Source organism: Tachypleus tridentatus, chromosome 12, assembly GCF_004210375.1.
Source record: "Tachypleus tridentatus isolate NWPU-2018 chromosome 12, ASM421037v1, whole genome shotgun sequence".
Lineage (NCBI taxonomy): Eukaryota > Metazoa > Arthropoda > Merostomata > Xiphosura > Limulidae > Tachypleus > Tachypleus tridentatus.
This window is the reverse complement of record NC_134836.1, coordinates 107,248,016-107,271,817: the sequence shown is the minus strand read 5'-3', so window position 1 is coordinate 107,271,817 and position 23,802 is coordinate 107,248,016. Positions and strand designations below refer to the sequence as shown.

Here is a 23,802-nt window from a genome sequence, read left to right as displayed (position 1 = left end):
CAGTATGTAAGGAAAAAGACAACAACATGCAGTTTTTGAGACAAAAAGACTTAGATTTCACACTAAAAATATCAGAATTTATATTCATTTGATATCGGTGTTCTTCTCTTTACGTCAATTTGTTTATGTTTTTGTTACCAAACATAATAAATATGTTCATTGTGGTAAATGAAATAATATTTTGATCTGTGTAAGAGATTTTTTCATTTTCAATATTTGTAAAAAATCCTTACATGACAAAAGAAAATATTTTGAAATCTGCATTGCTGAATAATGGAAAATCCATTATTAAAACCAAAACAACTTTTATGAAGTTTAAATTTGCAGACCTGTGTAATTTGCACACACAGGATTTAACTAGTTATGAATATAGAAGCGTGATGTAGACATAATACACTTTAACACCCTTAAAATAAGCATGATCACAACACAGATTTTAGAATTTTAAAAACTTGTGCTTTTTACCACTTACTATTCTGTTTTATGTTCATTTTATATTTGTGTTTATTATTTATGTTTTAGGAGCCTTTTCAGAATTTATAAATATATATTTAGTTCTTTACATGATTGTAAACTTATTGCTGTATATTTGTTTTGTTTCCTTTAACATTGACAATAAACAGTAAATATAAATTATTAAAATATAAGATTAGCTCTTATTTTTCAAAGACAACATTTAAAGTAGGAGAAGAAATAATAAATGTTTAACCCTTAAACAGAGGGAATGTTGTAGGTAGTAGCATCGGTTGATAATGGCTGCTGTTTTAGGGTTAGAAGATGTAAAATTTTAACCAAGTGTATTAAAAAAAACAAAAAAATACTTCCATACCATGCAATATTCATAGTTTAAAAACATAGCAGATAATTAAAACATTTTACTTCAGGTTTAGATGATTTTTTCAGATTTCTGATTGGTAGCTAAATATTGCTCTTACAAGAATTAGAGTAACTAAGTAGTTACACATGCTTGTAACACAACCATTGATGAAGATAAGATTTATTACATAATAGTTGCTTTACTTACGCTTGAAGCCTCCCATGGTCTGCCATATTAAATGGGATATAGGTAAGCGAATCTTAACATTTGCTTTAATTAATAACTGCAAACAGGTAGACCACATCCCTGGTTTTATCCACAACAACCAAAATGGATGTGATCATAAACATTTCAAGGTATAAAGTTATTTGAATGTTCCCATTGTTAGGAAGTGTGAATATGGCATGCATCATGCATCTAGCCACATCCATTTGGGTATCTCTTTTCTTCAATACTGTACATTATCAAATAGTTTAATCATATGAGCTTTTATCTTCTAAAAGAATCTATATAGGTTCTTCCATGGTGGTACTGATGAATGCTGAAGAACTTGCTAGTAATAAAATATTTATGTGATAAATACATTTGTGGTGTCATTGCTTGAACATAACACTCAGTCTAACACTCAGCCACTTTGTAGTTCAGATGCTTATCAGTGATCAGCACATCTATGAAAAATGTGTAGTAGCACCTAAGTTGTTCATCAAGGATGGCAGAATCTGAAATATGTTACAAGTGGAGAAGACTTTGGTTTCTCTTCTATTTCTCATTCCATCCAGTTACATGATTATGTGATTTAATGTATTGGCTGATGGATTGCTATTCTTCTGATTTTCTTTATTTCAAGGATTTTACTCATTAGCAGTGATTTTATATTCTGCCTTTATTTATGGTCAAAAGTAATTAACAGTGCTCATCAAATGTGCATAATGGCAAACAAATCATATGTTTATTTCAGTTTGGGTCTCATATTTCTTTTGTAAAATGTTATAAAAATCATTTGGTGTTACTTGCAAATGCAGTATAGGTAAAATATTGCAAATTTTCCTAAAGGTTAATTTTGTTTATGGTTTTAAAATATACATGTAGTTAGTTATTCACTAGTAAAAGGTATGATTAATAAGAATTACTTGGCCATACCTGAAATAAGTGCAAGGTATTTAATAGTGACAAAATTCAGTTGTTTCATTTTGTTTGTTCAAATTGATGCCTTTGCTGTATAAAAATATTGTCATCTACCTGTGTATTTTAAGGTTACTGACATCAGTTGTTCTTTGGATATCATGAAAAATTTTTCAATCATGTAAGTAGTTTAAATATGCTGAAAATCAATCAGACATCGTATTCAGTGTTTAAATGTCAATTGTTGCTTTGGTCATCTAATTATATTGTTTTGTGACTTGTTTGGTTTATTTGAAATTCTTTATTGATAATTACCTGGTGAAGCTCGTACATGTTTTATGAATGATCATATGTTAATTTCTTGCTACTATGAGTAATATTATTTGCATATTGTTAAAAAACATATGACTAATTTTATTTAATTCAGATAGTCTTTGGATAGTTTAATTTCTTTATGATAAAGTAAATACAAACATTTTTAAATGTAATATATACATGCTTTGGTCATTGTCAGTTGTACGCTAAAATCCATACAAAATTCAAATCTAACAATGCTCTTGGCTTTGCTTCCTTACATTTTAACAATGTTTATTTTTATATTTCACAGGTAATCATGATTTCAAGTGTTACTGAATTTTTCATTTAGTTTACAGAATAGATGCAATGGTAATAAAGATTACACTGCCCTGCCTAGTGTTTGCTGACTTGAAAGTAACAGTTGTTTATATTGGAAAAAGTATGCTGAATCTAAAAAAATGACTTTAGTTTTTTAGTGTCAGGTCAGATTTTTCCCAAAAAGCCAGAAAACGAAATTTGAAATTTAATTTATTTTCTATAATTAATTATACTATGTTCTTAATCTCAATGTATTAATTATACTTTTAGCAATAACTAGTTTTGTTTTTGTCAGTGAATTTTGAAATTTAACTGCAATAAGTATAGTGATATAATGGATTGTAGAAAGTGCAGATATTGTTGTATAGTAAAATGTATACTACCTATGTTTCTTTGTACATGGTTTTATTTAGAAATATGCACCTTCATTTCTTTATCTATTAATCATATATTTTGGCCAGTTTGTAGCAGAGGTAATCAGTCATCATGTATTTCACGTATGATGTAAATCTACTATATTATTGAATTTTTTAAGTATAATCTATGAAATACTCAGACCTGATAGAGAAATTTGGAAGTCATTTCCAAATTCAGGGCACTGAATTAACTATAATCTGGTCTTTAAACCAAATCTGCAGGAAAAAAGTTTCCAGATGCAGGCTAGTGTTATTGATTGCCACTAAGAGAAATATGATCTTATTTTTCAATTTTTTTCTACTAACATAACACACAATAATACTCTTACTGATGTTTAAAAGTGTTACTTGTATAGTGCTTTATTTAGTAGTATGTTGTTCAAATATAACAAGAGCTATGAGAAAAAGGTAACTTCAGTTTTTCTTTCTCCTGTGTGCAGGAACTAAATCCAGGATTACTTGCACTACAAGTGAGTGCTTTATCAACCAAGCTGAAGTACATTCTTCCCTTCAGCACAGGTTAATTAATCTTCAGTATTTGCCACCCTAGGTTTTTAAAAGTGGTTTATATTTATATATAAGTTTAATCTGACAACATTATGAACAGTAGTGATGTTGCATATAAAAAAAGGAAAAAGAGCATCTAATGTGAACAAAATTTTAAATTGGTAATGTATTCTTTGATTTTATCATTTCTGCAGATTTGGAAAGTGATAAAGGGGATTGGCGAATACTACCAGGACGAGAAGATTTGCAGGTGAAGCAGTCAGGAAAACATTCAGAAGAATGGCGGGATGGATATGGTGTCAGACTTGGACAGGAAGAAGAATTTTCATCCAGTTCGTTGATAAAGGAGAGCTTAGAAAAAGATAACCTAGCTATGAAGACAGCTGAAGTTCCCAAAGAAAAGTGGATGGAATTTATGAAAACAAGTAAAGAACATGGTCTTTTTCCATATTCCACTTCTAGCATTCCCTTGCACATTGGTAACACAGTGAGATCGAGTCAGAGTGAAGTTCATGGTTCATCTAAGATGCCATCAAATGAAGATGAGAATATGGGTTTGATGAGTGAAGTAAACTACATGTACAACAAAACGAATACTGTAGGTCCTCAAAATACTTTGATGTGGCAATTATCACACCAAAATCAACAGGATTGCAGAAGGAATAGATCACCTGAAAGAGATGAAATGGAAATACCAGAAAAACTAAAGTCATCTGAGTTACTGCCAAACAGAAATAATTTTGGTCATTCAAGTAATTTAGGAACTTTTAACATCAGTCTCTCTCAAAGCAATACTTGTATCTCTTTAGGTTCAACACTTCAAAACCAACCCTCTTTCCCTTTAGCAACAGCCCTAGATTATAATTTGCCTCAAAAGCCATTGGAAACTCCTCAACAGAAAAAGGTATCTAATGAGATATCAGTGAAAGATTTTAATGCAGAATGCAGAAAGTCAATTGCTGGGGAAGTTGCATCAGTTTTGACAAAATTAGGGGTGTCTGACATTTCTGAGGCAAGATTAGCTAGTGTTCTTCAGCACTTAGGATACGTCCATTGTAATAACTCAGGCTCCAGTGAAGTGGCCCATAGAAAAAACAAATTAAGTGAAGAACAAACTTCTGTTTACAATACCATGTCTGGGTGGGAAGGAAATACCTCTCAAAATGCTTATGGTACTTCACATATTAGTAAAGAAGTAACCTCAGATTGTAGTACCCCCTTACCATATGGAAAACCAGCAGTATCTGATGAAAAGTATAAAACATATGTGAACTTGGGCTCTGGATTATTTTCAGAGGCATCAAAGATACCTACTGGTGCTACTAAAATTTCACTGTCAAATGTTACTGTTCCATTATATCGTACCATTAAACCTTCTAATTCTGAAATATCTAGAAATACATCAAAAGAACAGTTGGTGTATGATCAGTCAAACTACCAAATGGGACAGTCCAAGCAAAGGAAAGACAAACATAGCTATGGGAAAGATAGTCACACAGCATATGGCTGGAATTTTCAAAACACAGCAATTGGAGTGTCTGTCTCTTCACAGAATTTGCCATCTACTACGATCGCTTCAGGTCCCTGGATTGCTCCTGGACTTCATTCTCAAAACATAAGCTCAAATGTTATCACTCAAAATATGCAAGTATCCCAGAACACAAACTCAGTTCCAGTAAACACACCACCATCTGTTCAACAGATAACTCCAGTATTTCCACCACCTTTTGAGATTATTAGGAATTTCCCACCACCTTTACCTTCAAATGTTTTGTTTGGTGGTAATATTGGTGTTAAACCATTTTTTCTTCCATGAAGGGGGGAAGAAAATGAAATGTGAAATGTTTGATATTGTCTTTGATTTGTTTTACTGAAAAAGAAAACTTAGAGTCATTTAAAGAAGGTAAAATATGCTATAGATATTTTCTTACAGATAATGGTTGCTTTATTTCATTCAGCTATAAAAATCTTGATTTAAGCATTTGAAAATGGAGAGGTAATTTTGAAACAGTGATTAGATTTATTTATTGGCTACCAAATATAAGATGTAACAAAAAAATTAAGTTTTGAGGAGATATAACTTGAATTTTCTTTACTTATCCTTCTTAATGTGCCTGTGCTGCTTGATTTTGTGTAAGGATTAGTTGATTCAGAAACTGCAGAGAGAAATTTTCATTTACTAAAAGATTTCAATATAAAAATTAAATGGTATTGCTTGACATACATGTTCATACTGTGTGCTAAGAAGTGAATAAGAATCCTTGATAACAACGTTCATAATACAAACACATGAGCACAAAAAACATGAACCAAATATCTTGATGTGATGTTCAGGGTGTGTTCATCAAATTAAATGTGAGTTTTAAAAAGTGTGCTCAAAGTTTTGTTTGTAAAAATTTGGAAACCATTAAGAAAGACTTCTATATAATAGATATTTTGCATGTAATATATGTTAGGCATATTGTTTAGTGGTTAATTTAATATGAAACTGTTGAAATCTGTTTTAATTCATAATTTGTTTTTATGTACAGACAATTATTTTGTTGTACATAAATTTCTGTCGTTAATTTTAGAGACTACTATGGATTTGAAGTTATCTCCTATCCTTAATATAAGTAGTTTGTATCGCAAGTTCCGTCTGAGGTTCTTCATGAAGTGTGGTGTGAGTATGATTGTAAGAACATTCAGTTTGATGGTCTGCTCATTATTTTTCTTTATTTTGTATTACTTGTGTTTGCTGAATAAATTTAAAATCAGCTTTGTTTTTTTTGCCTAACAATTATACATGTTTGTTTGGCTGATTAGATATTTCACCATTTGCACATGATTTGTAGGTATTTTTTCCCCTCACATGTAAGTTTTGAAGTATGTTTGAAATTAAATAGATAATCATCAAGTATGTTCATACAAGATCAGCCTGAAAATTATTAAAACTAAATTTACAGATGTACCTTAAAAGTCTACAAATTACCTATATCATTAATTGATATCTGTTTTAGATTTTTAAGAATTTACTCTTACAAATTCACAGTTAGAAATTGAAAAGTATATTGAATGTTCATTTTTAGTTAGAAGTAACTGTAAATAAATTAGTGTGACAGTATCAGTTACATGCAGAATTTCTGTTGTTCATTTTTAGTTTGAAGTAATTGTAAGTAAATTAGTGTGATAGTATCAGTTACATGCAAAATTTGGTAAATAAGTTGTAAATTATTCCTTCTATACACACTGACAAGTATTCTATAATATAATAAATGTTTTCTTGCTATGTTGAGTGTATTTTACATACATGAAATCTGTCTTAAATTGCAAAGGAAAATAAATTAATGCTCCAAAAATTACATAAAAAAATTGTAGAATTTTGGAGTTTTTTTGATAGTGCAACATTTATAAGATTTAACATGGTTTTAAACTATGTGACCAAAATTGCAATAATCATCAAAGAACAGTGTTCTGTCTGAAGTAGTGGTAGTGTTTGGGTACAGTTGATCATTGTACGAAAGCAACACAGTATTATACTAAAATATGTATTGCTTCAAAACAGCTAGTCCAATTTCATATTGAGGCAATGATTATACTTTGTAACTTTTCATCATCTGTGTCAAAGTGCATTGTAATTAAGATTTTTGATATTTTACATTTCAAGATAATTTATAGTGAATTTAGAATGCTTTGAAACAAAATAGTGTTTAGTGAGTTGTTATGCTTTTAAAAAATGAAGCTACTTGTAGAAAAAACTATATATACACACACACACACACACATTGTATTTTTTCTTTTTTTTGAACGATTGCTATTTGTAATTCTTCATTAACCCTTTGGATGTTATAGTCAGGTTTACCCAAGGTGACATTTATAGCCATGTGGTGTGACAAGCAGATTTATCAATGTCACAAACACTGGGGTGTGAAAAGTTCCATAAATGTATATATATATTAATTAAAATGTATTTTCAGACAGCTGGTATGGTTTGGACACACTTTTGTCAAAGATACTCATCCAGTTCACTCCCCATGGGATGTTTGCTCTGTGCTCCTCAAATGGTTACAATTGCTGCATATTAACAAATACTGAAAATTGACATCAAATGCTCTCTTCACTTTTGGTAAATCTGCAAGAGTGACTGTCATCCAAATTCTTTGCTGCTGTGAAATATCATCTTAATTACCCATGCTAATTGCAATACCATAAGTTTACATGTACCAATGAAAAAGTATTATAATGGAAAGCCTAGTAATTGTATTCGATAAATATGGCCCAAAGAACTGAATGATATCGATTCACCCAAGACCATGTTTAGCACATGCAAAATGCTGCAATCTAAAGGTGATGACCATTTTCTAGTTGTGTAATTTTTTTTTTATCAGTTGTAGAGTCTAATGCTAATAATCATACTTTGTTAACAATGTACTTAACTTTCACAGTGTTTTCAAAGAACCATCTATAACCTGGACCTGCTGTGTTTGACCACAGAACTGCACTATCATAATAATATAACCAGTTGTGATGGTGTGATAATTAACTCTTAAGAAGTGCATCAGTACAAAATGTTTATTAGTTAGGGCCTAGTTGCAGTGAATGCATCCTAAATACATCTAAAAATATGGATCTCAAAGTATTGTCATTATAATATAAATGAGAAAGAATCTTGAACTTACAGTGTGAGCCATGCTTTAAATATTGCTGGGAAGAACTTGTATACAGATACTACAAGTAACTATAGATGGAGCCTATGCATCAGCAGACCAACTACTACATAGGAATTTAGTATAAAAATATATGGATGACAAAGACTACACTTTCAAACATTTGAAAAACCAGCATTGATTCAAAGGAACATTGTTTTATTGACCAGAATTCAAAATAGGTTACCATACAATAAAAAAAGATATTACACAACAGCTTGCTAGAACACCCTTGAAAAGAATAACTGAATAGTACAGAACCATTATCTGTGACATTTATAAATAATTAGTTCTGCCAAGAAAATTTGGTCATGTAGTTATAAAATGGAAACCGTCAATAACTACATCTGTTGGTCAAGGCATACATTCAGCTATATTCTGGCCAGTGTCTGGTGCACTTTTTCTAGCGTTATTTCTGAATTCAGTTGAACTTGCTTCTGAAAAGTTGTGACCTAACCAACTCAATCTTTTCATATAGTCCCAAAGATAACTTCAGGACTAATATCTGGGCTGGAGTTGAAGTATTTTGAGACTAATATTGTTTCTTTAAAACATGGTATGGATTTCATAATTCCATAAAAATAGCAACTGTTAATTAAATGTCAAGATTATAGCATGAGAAGTTTTACATCAAACAAAACAATCTTTAACAATTTTAAGGTTGATGTAAAGGCATGCTTATTCTAGCTCTTATAAAGAAGAATACATTTTGGTAACCTTATAAATGATGCTTATTCATGAAGGGCTGTGAAATTGTTGCAAAGACTATTTTCAGAAATTGTTTACCACTCTAAAAAGTATAACTTATCTTGTATGTGGTATTATACAAAGTTTCAAGACCTTTGAAAGGTCTCCTGTTATAACTCATGCACACCCAGGAAAAGAAACTGCTTAACATATCTATTTACTGAACATAAGCAGCCTGGAGCTTCTCTTGTTAAATTCGCTCACTTCAGACAAACATACAAACACAATAATAAATTATGAGTTCAGACCACTTCATGTGAGCTTTTGACTCTAACTGGTATGCCTGCATACCACAAATATACAGTTTGTTGCTTGCATTCAGATTTTATATTTTTAAAATTGATTTTTTCATTTACTGTATAGTTTCTTAAACCAGTGGTTTTCAACCTTTTTCATGTTGTGTCCCACCATGATACCTTCCCCTTTTCCCATTGTTTTTTCAAATTTTCATTTCTTTATTTTAGTAGTATATTATTTATTAATGGGCAGTTTAAGGACATTTAAAATTGCAATAAGTTTTATCAATATAATTGAGAAAAAAATATTAGCAGTAATTAGATAATAATCATTAGTGAAAAGTTCAAGGTTGCATTTCATTGGTATGCATGTCATTTCTTGAAGAAATATTTGAAAATAGTGTCTTAAAGTGTTGCTTGGAGTTGAAAATGGTTTCTTTTTTTAATTTTTATAGTTGCCATGGCAGAGAAGGCTTGCTCACAAAGATATGTGAAGAATAGAGTAGTTGTTTCTTAACTAATAGCTTTTTGTTAAGTTAGGACAGCTAGGTTTATTGATTACAGATGCATACCTTAACACCCTCACTTTTCTCAAATCTTATAGGATTTTTTTCTTCTGTGTTTTTGTATTTCATCATTTATCTTTGTTAATTCAGATTTGTCATGCTGCCGAAGTGGAATATTTACATATTATGTTCAACTACTGAATTGGTACTAGCTTTGTCTCAAAGTCATTAAATCTGTGCTTAGATACAATCCCTCTGGTGTTCCACAGATTTAATTGTGGTTTTGTTCATGAGGTCTCACTTCATTAGTTGTCTCTAATATATAAGTGATAGACTAGAAGGAAGGCAGCTAGTCAATACCATCCTACAACAATTCTAGGCCTACTTTTTACAAATCAAAAATGGGATTAACAGTAACATTATAAAGCATTCATGGCTCCAAGGGTGAACATGTTTGATGGTGGAATTTGAATGGGACCCATAGATTGAAGTTGACATCCCTAATCAAAAGGTCATGTCAAAGCTAGGAAAAGACTTAGTACAATAACAATGAAGTTATGACTACCTGTCTAAATTATGCATTTCACTTTGGTAATGTTTATATGTTCACTGTTTTATTGCTATGTGACCAAGCCACTTGTTTAGTTAACTTGAATCAAGTATAAGAGTAATCTTTAGTTATTGTGAATATCTCTAGTTATTTCATTATTATGTTGCTTCTACAGAATTTTCAAAATGTTAACATTTTTGTTGAAGTGATTTTGTTTTCACCAGGAAATTATTTATTTCCAAACAATAGTTCATTATAACTTTTGGTTCACTTCATGTATTTTAACTAATACACAAGTTTATTGTCTTAGGGTTGTTTACTATACATGGCCGACAGTTAGTGCACAGCAACAATACAATGGTGATACAAAAATACTTCCATGCAGAGACATTTATCAAATTAAATAGAATATTGTAAATAACATTTTTCTTATTGTAACTGCTCTGCAACATTTTAACAACAGCTGTACAAATGCTTGGCACTTAAGCCTGTTATGAATAAATAATTACAGTAAATCTTAAACGTATTAATTTCAAATAATTACATCTTGATTACAATTAAAATTTTGATAAACTTGTATATTGTTCAACTCCACATAAAATTTCATTACCTGATGTACATATATATCAACAGCTCAAATATTCAGCTTGGCTGTTTCATAATCTAATGTAAACACACATTTCACATTCTGATAAGGTGGATTATGCACCTTCATAGTAGTGAATTTGAAGAGTGGGAGCCTAATCTCACTGGCCAAAACAGAAAAAAAGATTCCTGTTCCTTAAGCTGCAATCATAACTAATTGGTACACATATAAAAAAGTAAAGTTTCATTTTGTTATATACATATATACAGCTCACCAGGCTAAAAGAAGGTGTTGCATGTGAAGTACAGACAAATCAAATTGGGGATCATACTGTGGTGTAGAAATACTAACATTTGTCCTACTATGAGAGATTATATGTAAGATTGTTCATACATTATAACTAGAAATAAAACAAATGTGTGTTAGTATTTTACATTGACAAGTAATATTTTTACTCAGTTTCAGAAAATATCTCATGCTGAGAATATAAATGAAATTAGTTTTAAAATGTAGAATTACCACTGTGTGAAAAAAACAGTTCCAGCACACTAATAACTTCACCAAATGTATTAATTTTTTTGCAATTACTACATCTGTAATTGATAAAATCTCTTGCCACTAAACAGACATACACAAAACAGCATATTTATAAATCCCAACAAATATTTATAACTTACCAACTATTAATAGTCAAATTCATAATACACCATGACACCAATAAAACATCAATTATTACAGTGTGATATGTATTATAAGCCTAAACAAAATAATATAACTAGAATACACTTGTTCCATCAATAACTGTAATCAAATACAACTGAACATTTTGGAAGGAGCACAAACCTAACTTTTGATATTAGCTGCCTCAGTTAGTTTATCTTCATATGGATTTATTGCCTGTTTTCAAAATACAACCTTATATTTTCATGTGTGCATTCTAGATTTAATAAAATGGATGTAAAAACTAAGAGTGATAATTTGAATTTCAGGCATGATGAAAAATTTGTTAAAGCTCCCTTGCTATTTCATACATATTTCTGAGTGTACTGACCTTCACATAGAAAAACCTTAGAAGCAGGAAAATAAAAAGCACCGATAAACTTAAATTGTTCTGTTTACTTCATAAGACTTGTATCTCACAGTATAGGTACCTATTTGTATCAACACGTTTACCGTTACTTAACTGATTGTCTTAACTACATGTAATCAGTTAATTTCAATTGAGTGTTTATTTGATAATTGAAAGGACAATTTTTGGACATTTTTAAACAATGAATTAATACTGAAAACGAGTTGTAGGGTAAGTTTTATACTATTAGAAAAATCTACACCTATCTAAAGTTCATTAATTTTAAAACTACAAATAACTACGACCTACAAAGACATTAGATATGAATAATATATAAGAACTTTTGTTAAAGAAATATGTGAAGAAAAGAGTGTAATGTTATATGTATAGCTGATATCAAAACCAATCCATTTTCAACACCAAATTAACATATAGCTTCACTGGGTTATAATCCACTGATAAAAGTTAACACATCCATCTGCTGCATGAAATTTGTTTCATGGACCTTACTAAAGTGACTTTGGCTGACAGATTAAAAAGACAAAGTGAAAGTGTTCTGAGAAAGAAGCACCAAGGACTATATCAAGAGATTAATGAGATTCTAAGTGCTTAAGATAGGTACGAAAACTCGAGAGGATAGCATCACTTGTGTGACTAGAAATTCAGTTAGAACATCTCACAGAGTTACCATCTTACTCAACAGGTTAAAATGATGATTGTGGAACAGCAAAGTGAGGCAGTTTTAAAAGTAGAATAGTAGTGATTAATGTGACTCTCAAAGAAGAAAAAGAACACGAATATTCATAATCATGTGCATACATGATGTAATAGTGTTGAACACTCAATAATGCATTGCATAGTACATTACTAACACACATTAAAGAAGTTAGGATTTCAGATATATTTTTCTGAAGTAGAAGACTTGTCCAAAGCACTACTATATAGCATTAAAGAGTGCCTCTTTACAAATACTTTTATGGCCCTAACAAGATGTGTAGCCATGGTCTTTAATTATGAATGACTTCACAGGAAAGGGATGAGCAATCAAAGAAAGTGGTAAAAAAAACAACAGGAGTGTTATTATCAAAAAGTAGCAATATAAATGATAACATACAGGAGTAACTCCTCAACATCCATAATTATATCAAGTCACCACAGTCTTGAATACAGAGATATGAGGAAAGAGAAACAGATGGTATCTGAACTTGAGTTTTTTGCTTGTTTTGGTATTTATGGCAAAACTACTCAAGGCTATCTGCTATCATCCCAATACTGAATAACTGACCAGAGGGAAGACAGCTAGTTAGCAGCACCCTACCACCCAAGCCAAAAGACTGATTGTAACTTTTATAATACACTCATATCTTAAAGTGGAGGGAATATTTTGTGGTATCACATGGCTGATCAGCTCCATAATCCAGAGCTTTGCCATAGGACCAACTCACACCTGAAACATACAGAATCAGTCATAAGTCAATGTATTGACAAGCAATAGAATATGTACTTTGTATTAAGTGTAAAATATACTACTAAAAATTAACAATCATAATATCCTTGGTCTCCCAGAGAATAATACCAATTTCTGGTCAGGATACTTCACTTTTCCCAACCAGTCATTAGGTGTGGGAACCCTTTATGTTGCTCTCTATTATAAGACAAATGATAATATAAAAAGAGAAGGACTATAATGGAAATGCAGATTTATTTTTACTCCTTTTTTTATTTTTTCCCCACTAAGTGGTAAGATGTGGCAAATGTAATATTCCTATTTAGCAGAAAAGTACAATGATGAATATGAATTCAAATAAAAACTTTTGTTAAAACAACTTGACTAAACTTAACTAATTATAAATTGAGGAACTTAAGAGTAAAGGAATTTTGGAAAGAAAGATTTTTATACACTTACCATTTTGGCAAATGTTTTCAAACAAACATTTACACTAAACAAAATTATTTTTTTTCCTTACAGAATCTTTTCTCTTGTACAAAGCCACTGAAATTTAAGTATTTTGATTAAAAGTAAATGGGAATCAGACACACCTACAAAACAGATAACTTACCTGAATAAAAAAGAAGCAAACACAAAATCGACAATAATGTACATGGATATAAATTCGTTTATCTGAATCCTACAGGGAAACAACACCTAAATTTATTTCCATCAAAATTTGGGTACATTTTTGATGAAGAGACTTAATGTTATGCAATTCACACAAAACCTGAGTATTATTATAACAGATGCATACATAAATGCAAAGGCATACTGTATGTACCTTATATTAGTATGTCCAAATCAAGGATAAAATTTAAGTTAAAAAAATTAACTTCATTTTTAGTATATGAAAATATTGGATATTCTTCTTTTAAGAAATTACACAAACAGCTCAAAGGAAATTGTTTTTAAATCTAAAGACAAATATCCATAAAAATATTCTGCACTCTTATAGTAAACAAGAACTGATCCTTATTAGTTGTGCTGATTTTAAAGATACTAAAAACTTGGATATAGGTTTAACACATTCACCTAAGTAACAAAACTAAAAAGAACAGGTAAGAATAAGGTAAACCATGTTAATTATGTACTTGTAATACTATAACTTAGAAACATCTTTTATCACTGCTCTTTCATCATTACAAACGTCACACAAATACACATCAGATAGTTACAATAAAGAATTAAGATTCTGTTGAATATAGAGCACAAAAAGCTGTACAAATAACTAGGAAAGCATATAACCAAATATTAATGTTTAAGAATCTTTCACTCTTGAAGCATTATTACCTATCAGGCACTGATAACAGTTTGTTAAGTTTATATTTTATCACGAATGCTTGTTACTACAGTAAATATACTTTGTTTATATTGTTGGATAACATAAACTGCAAAATATGTGACAATACTTTACTTATCTAAACCTAAAAAGATTGTATGCTATTAATATATTGTTTTTTATAAAATTTCACAAACCATGACAAATAGTCCAGTTATGTGCTGTAACTGAGTGCCTTTATTTAGTATTTTAATATCATACTTTATCTTTGCAGCACTACTAATTAAACATTAACATAGTTTGTTCCTTGTATTTTTTGCCATACATTTTATACATATGTGCAATTTATTTGTATTACCTGTATGATAGTATACAGACTCCTATACTTTTTTAAAAACATCTACTTATCACCAGATTGTATTGGATTTATACATACACGTATACTCCTGTAACTTTCAAGCTTTGAAAGGATGTTTAAAACCGACAGTTCATAGCTTACTCCCAGTGTTGTTACTGCAGTTCAATGATGTTTAGCATCAATCCTGTGATTATCCTTAGCTTCTTTTGAATGTTATACACTCTAAACTTACACACAGTTTTGAGTTTTGTTTCATCAGCAACTGGCATTATAACATTCAGTTGTAATCACAAAAATATTGAAGTCATGACATTCAATCTAAACTGGGTTGGAGAAAGCCTGGATACATCTAATGAGACATATCACGAGAAACCAATAAAAGTTCAGGTCATTAAAGCAAAAGATTCTGACATATTATTGTTCCAATGATGTCATATAATTGTTCAATATCTAATTAGCACTGCAGCATGCATTCACTCTCAGCCATGTACAATTACAACTTTGCTCCTGATCCTACAGAACTCACTCAAGTTGACTGTGAATGACTGCATTCCATCCATAGTATTACATTACATGGATGAGTCTTTCATAATATGTGACCAAATGCCACTAGTGTTTTCACCACTATTATTGCCAGTTCAGTTTGGAATGAAGGATACTCAGAGGGTACAGTTGAAACTGAAGGGTACACATATCAAAATGTTTTACTTTGTCATCCTTACACTATTTCTTTACAAGAACAGTATTGATATTTCAATTTAGGGACTTAGGAGGTTTTGCCTGTTCTGGCTTAAGCTTTAAACTAAGTGATGCTACATGTTATGACTACGAAGTTGGGTGCATCATATGGTCTACGCCTGAGATTGCTATTGGAGTCGCTTTGATTTGCTGTATGCTGGGTCAGCAAAACTCATACATAATGGAATTCTACGCACTAACAAGCAATATATACATGAGAAAGTTAAGTTTCAACTCTTCACCCCCCTTGTACAATATGTACCAATTTGCAGAATTGACAGTTGGACAACTCTGTATCAAAGGTTTCAAGTAATTAGACGAATGACCACCTTTTATTCTAAGTCCCCTACTACCTATTAATATAGATCCTATCAGATACATAGTAGAGAAATTCATGACTTTTACATATGGTACCACATTATCTACTGCTGATCTTGTCTGACAACTTAGTAGAGTACAATGTAAAAGCCAAATGAGAGACCACCTTTTACTGTAAGTCACCTACTACCTTTTCATGTGGATCTTATCAGATACATAGAAGAGAAATTCATGATTTCTGCATATGGTATCACACTATCTACTGCTGATCTTGTCTGACAACTTAGTAGAGTATAATGTGAAAGCCAAAGGGAAACATTATTGAATTGTCTATACACAGGAGCATCAAACCCGAGTAGTGCCAATCCATGTATATACAGTCGTGTTGCTTGTGAAGTGGTTCATATTCTACAATGCCTTACAGTAGAAGTTCAGTTACTTAAATCGTCACAACATACTTTAAAAGTGCCAATAGTTTATCAAAACTGTTCTTGTATATTGCTCCTAAATCCAGAACATTATCTGATGTCTATACTTATAATGAGTGTGGGTACTTAATGCCGGTAATGTTCAGACATGGAACATGATGGGTTAAGATGTCACCTAGCTTTATGCCTACTGAACCTCCTTAGTATTAACTCCCAAGTCCATTGATTGTTTCAACTTTGAGAAATTACTATTATATGTACGATCCTACTGACCTATAACAACTGACAGATTATATGCTGTTTTTAGTTATACGTGAAACTGTGTCATCCAGTATGTTAGCTGGTGTAGAAGGTCAATTGACATCTCATTATGATTTCACTCGAGTTCTACATATGGATGAAAAATTTTTTTAAGGATTGATTAAAACAGATGTGGGAGAGTATGCAAGTCATTGGAGAATGGGTTGGTGGTTTCACTGACATACATTTCTGTATAATGATGACTAAATTTATCATTGGGATTATGGCAAGAGTTTTCAGCATTTATAAAATGACAGGTCTTTCTTAAATGTTATGTTGTGTTATTTGGTCGTGTCTCACAAACTTTAACGACTAGGTTCATTACTGCAAAGAACATGCTAATGACAGAAGATGACACCTATGATAAACCAGCCATCCACATCAGCATGACTGTACCCTGTGGCTGTGTCTGATAGTCTTTAAAGTGTTGAGGTGGCCAGTACATAAAACCAATTCTGATACTTTCTAGATGAAACCACAGCCAAGGGAACGGGCTTGGAGAAATCATGCATCATACTTTTCAAACCTGAAAAGTCTAAAAGTTTCACTAATGTAGTGTCCAGTAGTTTAGTTAAACTATAAATTTATTATAAATTCAAACTCGTGTTTAAATATTGTATAACTTCACTTTTTGCTCACTGTATCATGAAACTAAGTACTATGTACTATCTGTAGAAAACTCTTTGCAGTGGATTTGTTACCTGACCTGCATGAGAAACAGACTGCCCTTGAAGCATACTGTAATTGGCATCTGATATAATTTGGGCTATTTTTGTAGGCCATGTTTTCTTTTATTTCCTTCTCTTCCCTTTGATGTGGTGTATTTTGAAGTGACAGCAATTTACATCTGTCAGAGCATGAAAGCAACACAGATGGCCTTTATATAGTCACACAGGCCAAGCATCTTGGTTCTAATCTGAGATGATCTACTTGATTAACATCAAGACCATTAAGGGATATGGATTCTCTTATTAGCTACAGCAGAAACCAGGACAGAAAAGCTGTAGCACCTGTAGGCCAGCAAAAAGACTTTTCTGTCAGGTACAATTAATTCGATGGATCATCAATTCCTGTGTGTAGAACTTCAACACCATAAAGAGTTATGGTGATCAGCCAATAAGGAGTATTATCTGTTCTGAAATACACAAAATTACATCAGGACACAACAGATAATCAAGGTCCATTCTGACTACAGATTTTGTAGTACTCATCTCCTGAAACTCATCTCAGTTGGAGCAGTTCATCCCCAAATGATTATTCAATGGCCACTCAGAAATCAGATGTAAATCTTAGAAGGCTATTTTGAAATGTGTTACATGTGAACTACCAGGAAAATCGGAAGGTATATATATCAGATTTTTTAGCTTACTCTGGCTATTCTCAAGGGGCACCAATTAAAGGACAAAATTCCCAGGAACAATTACATTAGCTCCATTTTGTAGCCAAAAGAAAAACAACTTCCTTAAGTTACAGATTCTTGAAAATATACAAGTCTGGAGTAGTTAGAATATGAAATTGGTCACCAAAAGCATACTAAGTTATAGCTTGTGGCCATGTTACATCTGCCACTACCCCATCACATTTCAGCTCAAACAAGATGAAGTACTAGTGAGAATGCTTCCACCTAAACAATTTATTTCAGCATATACAGTGAGTTATACAGCCATGATGGAATGTCCTTGAATGATCTAGAAGAAATTACAGTCAACAAGTTAGATCAGTTAAGCTGTGCATCATCAGATGCTAATAAAATATGATGGATTTTTAGCAGCTACTGTCTCCAACCGTTAGATATGTGATGATGACATAAGGGCCTTAGTTTAAGAGGCTGGTCAGTTAAGCTGTGCATCATCACATGCGAGTAAAACATGTTGGACTTTAAACAGCAGCTGTCTTCAGTTACTATATACAAGATGATAATGACACAAAAGTCTTAGGATGTAACAATGACAGATGATCACAACATGCTTTTCACTGCAACCACATGCACTTTCAAGTACATCCAACTCAAACTGAAGGAAAGTCTAATTACTCATCTACAAACTACTTAAGTATTCAGTGTGGAAAGTAGATAAACAGCAATCTCAACCAAATATGGCAGCTTCAGTGCTACAATTTCAGATGAAAGGACACCAATTGCAGCTTTTATGCTTGTTTTTTTTAAAACCACTGACTAAGGAATTGTTCTTATAACAGTCAAGGACCACAATACTTTTTCATTTGCAACATACGAAGTAACCTTAAAATTCCAAAATAATTAAAAGCCAATTGTTCAAGCACAGGTAGGGAATTTTATCAGATCTATACAATACTTTTAAGGAAAGGTGATCTAAGATTAAAGGCTCAAAAAATCTAATATATACCTGTAAAGAAGCTAACTTGATGGCTACCACAGCCACTAGGACATCATTCAACATGGAAATATACCATGACATCCTCAAAAACTTTTATCCATTTAAAAGCAGGAGACAAAGAAGGTTAAATTAAACTGCATCTATGTAACATGTTAATTCCAGGAACAGTGAGAGCATAAAGGATTATATTATCTGGTAGGTGAAAGCTTAGAAGTACTCTCAAATAGCCAAGTCTCTTTGCCAGAAATCCAGAAATGAAGCAGGAAGACTTAGAAATAGCCTCATATAGTAAAGTATTGTTGCCACAAATCCATAAATGAAGCAAACTGATTCAGAAATACCATCATATAGACAAGTCTTGTTGCCAGAAATCTAAAAACAGAAGCAGACAAACTCAGAAATACCATCATATAGTCAAGTCTCATTGCCAGAAATCCAAAAAAAGGAGACTGATTCTGAAATACCTGCATATAGTCACATTTTGTTGATGTGCACATTTTTTAAGGATTCTAAATCTTGTCTATTGTATTGTTTTCATTTTCCTTAACTTCACAAAAGTAAGCTCTTAGCTTCTATTTTTTACGTTTTAATTTTGGTGAAAAACGTCTAGTGTGCTTTGGATAATTTCGGTAATGCGCATATTCAAAATAGCTTTATAATCAAATTACATTAAAGTTTATTTCAAGTTTAATTGCTAATTTTTTTTTATGATCCATGAGGATGTAAGAGAAGTGATAGTGGTTGTGACCAGCTTCTAAATGGTGACAAGTATATGGGATTCAGTAATGATTTACACAAGTTACTAAAACTCAAAAGTAATAATATTTTGCTATTCACTGACATGTTAAATTCATACTGTAGTAACTGTCAATGAGTTAATATATTAACTTTATGGTATATGCATGCATTTTAATTTTACTGGGAAATCTGATATTACTGCTCAATTAAATGAAAAATAATGGAACTTATTTTACTGCTAACAAGGATAATTGTACACAGCAGCATAACAAAAACTATACATTTTGATCCACTTAGATATATATAATTTTGGTGTTTTTACAAATTGCAGTAGTTCATAGAAGAAATAGTTTATTTTGTAAACCTACAGATTCTTTTCAGTCTCCATTCCTTATAAAAATACCACAAACTTTTAAAGTTCCCAAAGCAAATTACTGTTAAATCTGATTTGTAGTGTTAGTCTAACCCCAACTTCTCTATATTCATATCTAATTTGCTGATCCAAAACCTTAAAGATAATGAACATGTTTTCATATGCATGCAGCAGAAAGTTTGTTTAGAAACTACAAGAATAAATCATTTGTAAACTACCAAAAAGAAATTCAGTTGACAACAAAATCACAATATTATCAACTCAACACGTTTCTAAAATTTCTGTCGTGTAGCTACTCGAAACATAACACATCACTGGTGTTCTTGGAGTAAATATTTATGAAATTATTGTGTTATTGTTTGAATTTTACACAAAGCTACATGAGGGCTATCTGTGCTAGCCAGCCGTCCCTAATTTAGCAGTGTAAGATTAGAGGGAAGGCAGCTAGTCATCACCACCCACCGCCAACACTTGGGATACTCTTTTACCAATGAATAGTGGGATTGACCTTCACATTAAAAAGCCCCCATGGCTGAAAGGGTGAGTATGTTTAGTGTGACAGGGATTCGAACCTGTAACCCTCGGATTACGAGTCGAGTGCCTTAACAACCTGGCCATGCTGGGCCATAATTTTGTATCAAACTATAAAGATTAAATGCACAAGCACAGAACATACAGTTTTTGCAACATTTGTTATATTCTTACATTAAAAAAAATTAAAGTATGAGAGCTGAAGACAGATGGTTAGCATCTGTATACTCTCATTAACTATACATACTGAATACCAATACTTACTATGCTGTTAATAATGAAACAACGTTTAAAATCATAGGGGTTCAAATTTGTATATTCGATCTGCAGGTACACTGAGTTCCAGTATATCATATTTTTAGAAATTGCATTCATGTTCCAAATGTAGAATCAAAGTTTTTATGAAATTTTCCAAAGAAAAATTTAGAGAGAAATTATAAACAAACAGATAACCAAATGTCTAATTAGAGATTTTGTATTCTGTAATGGGTGAAAACTTTGAAAGAGCTAAGATAAACTCTGTAAATTCAGAGACACAAAAACATTTAGCTAACAATTATCACTTTAGTTTCTATGTAACATTACAATGAACCAGCTTATTTTCCACTACTAAAATAAATCTGCCTTACATACTGTTAACTATTAATAAGTGAGGAACAGGGATCAAGTTTTTATATCTGTTTCTCTTTTTCTTTTATCTGTTTTTTTATCTACTTCAATGAATATACCCCTCACTACAAACGATTTTCAGAAATATTAACAAACATCATCATATCAACACAACTCAGTTCATACACTTATCAGTCATATTATAGTAATTCAGTGGGTATTTTTATGATTTCAAACTAACATGAGCTAAATCATTAATTTTCTTTCTATTCAAGAGACTGTTAGACTAATTAATATAACAAATACTAAACCATGCTAGTGATATATTTTATAGTGATATGTAAATTCGTTTCATATTTAACCATAACATAACCTATGTATAAAGCAATAAATTATTTCATTTACTTAAAAAGGTGACAAGATTTGTCATTTCTGAAATTTTACTGACCATACATGTAAAAACATGTCTATATTTGTACACGGCAAATAACTTCCACCATTTTTTTACTACTAAACTGTGTCATTGTGATATAAAAACCAGTTTTTTTTTACATTTTTCCCTTAAGACGTATATTAACAATTCATGTTACATGACTCGAGTGACACTAAAACCTTCTATCACATTAGGAGGTATGTACTACCAACAATACACAAGGTTTACATAAATAACTAGTGCGAAATATATTAATTAGTTTAGATTGTTACAAAAGAACTTAAAAGTTTATTTTTAAACAAAAACAACACTTTTTTTTAAAAGTACTTTCTATATTTAAGCAGAGGCCATAAGCCGAAATTATTGTTGGGTAATAGAGGTTCAGTTAGGTTAGGTTCTCTTTAAAAAATACTGGAACAGTAGAAGTGAGAAAAAATAAAAACTGACAGACATTGCAGCAAATGATATGCAACTCAGATAATTTATATTTATCATCAGGTTCATAAAAGACTAGAGATTATTTTCATCTTAAAACCTTATTGCATGCTGATAAACTAGGTTTTAGTGCAGTTATATGTAATACTTTTGCGTCATTCACATGATGATACCTACAAAAAAATCTTCTTGTATACATAAACATTTATTTATTTGTAACAATTCAATAGATAAATAATATAGAATCACAAATATGTATTAAACATTTAGCTGCCTTGAAATAGATTATCTTTCCCATTTTCTTTAGGTTAATATCTCCTTAGCTTTCAGCCACAGTTTTACTCCGTCTATATGGCCTCAAGACCCTTTTACACCCTGCTGGCTTGCTTTTGCTGCGTGTTTCTTCAGACTCTTCCTGGAAGGGAGGCAGAGCCCCAGCACTAATACAAGCCAAAATACTAGGATCCATCTCTCCTGATAGGTGTGTAGGCTGAAGGCTGGCCCGGGGGAAGCGATTTGGGGAGCTTAGTTTGTTGACGTCCACGCTGGAAGGGTCTGCTTGGTAAGCTAAAGCATTCATTATAACATGATCAGGAATTACTCCCAATGGGTGAACTTCCTTCATTAGTACACTCGCAGGAATCTTATAGAACTCAATACACTCAATAAAGTTTGCCATTGTGTCCCTCAAATTACTGCTTACCATGTTATCACAGTACCTCTTGCTCCAGTGCATGGCTGCTTCGAATTTAGTCAGCTCATCTGCTCTTAGCTCCTCCCTTGACAGAATCAGTCGAACCACATGCAGAGGAAGCAGTGCAAAGGAACCAAGACTGAGAACCTCATTTCCATGGTTGTCAACAAATTCAAGAACCTGGGACAGATGGTTTGGCATTAGCATCCTATCAGTCTACATTTAACCCAAAACAAAAAAGTTTTGTAATCTGGGCTACATAGGTCCAAGTTAGTAAGCATTTTTAACTGGTTCAGATATTAAATATCCATATAGATTTTCAAAACAAAACTTATTAACATGTAGACAGGAATATGTAGCATTGTAATATATTTATTACACTGTTGGAAATCTGTATATAATTCAAAAGAAAAAAAAAGTTTCCCAATGTCAAAGATACAAGATTTATTTTCTTCTGTGGCAAAATTTATTTTCAACTTAGTTGGTCATCCATCATGTTAAAGATGACAAACAGTAGTATCACACTTTGTTTTCACTACACACTTATCCATATTCTTCCAACTCAGTAAGCATATTGTAACAGACTTAATATTATTTTAGTATCTATGTTTGCTTCAGTTTAATATATATTTAGAAATGTATGTAACTTATACGGCTAAATGTGTAATGCGCAAGTCCCGCTTTTTCTCTAACTTTGTAGAAAATTCTTGAGAGTAAGAATCAAAAATATGTTTTATGAAAGTACTAGTGTATCTTCGAATGTTGTTTGGTCAACTAAACTTTCTAGAACTTCACCTAAAGATTATAAATCAATGTGCCAAGAGACAGAATACTGTTGGTCTGCTGCAGTTAGTATACTATAAGCC

General features: G+C 31.6%; 2 protein-coding genes across 3 annotated transcripts in view; one reads left to right on the top strand and one right to left on the bottom strand.

Annotated features, from left to right (window-relative positions):
* The window catches only part of LOC143234278 (uncharacterized), a 35,794-nt gene extending 28,359 nt beyond the window's left edge, over positions 1-7,435 (top strand). Inside the window, exon 7 of the mRNA XM_076471517.1 lies at positions 3,672-7,435. Coding sequence (XP_076327632.1) covers positions 3,672-5,293 — 1,622 coding nt within the window. The 3' untranslated portion in view covers positions 5,294-7,435. The remainder of the gene's footprint in view (positions 1-3,671) is intronic.
* Positions 7,436-8,382: 947 nt separating this feature from the next.
* LOC143234279 (serine-enriched protein-like) overlaps positions 8,383-23,802 on the bottom strand; it is a 36,565-nt gene continuing 21,145 nt past the window's right edge. For both annotated transcript variants that reach the window (XM_076471519.1, XM_076471518.1), the window contains exon 6: positions 8,383-23,116. In XM_076471519.1, the coding sequence (XP_076327634.1) occupies positions 22,562-23,116 (555 nt within the window). In that variant the 3' untranslated portion in view covers positions 8,383-22,561. The remainder of the gene's footprint in view (positions 23,117-23,802) is intronic.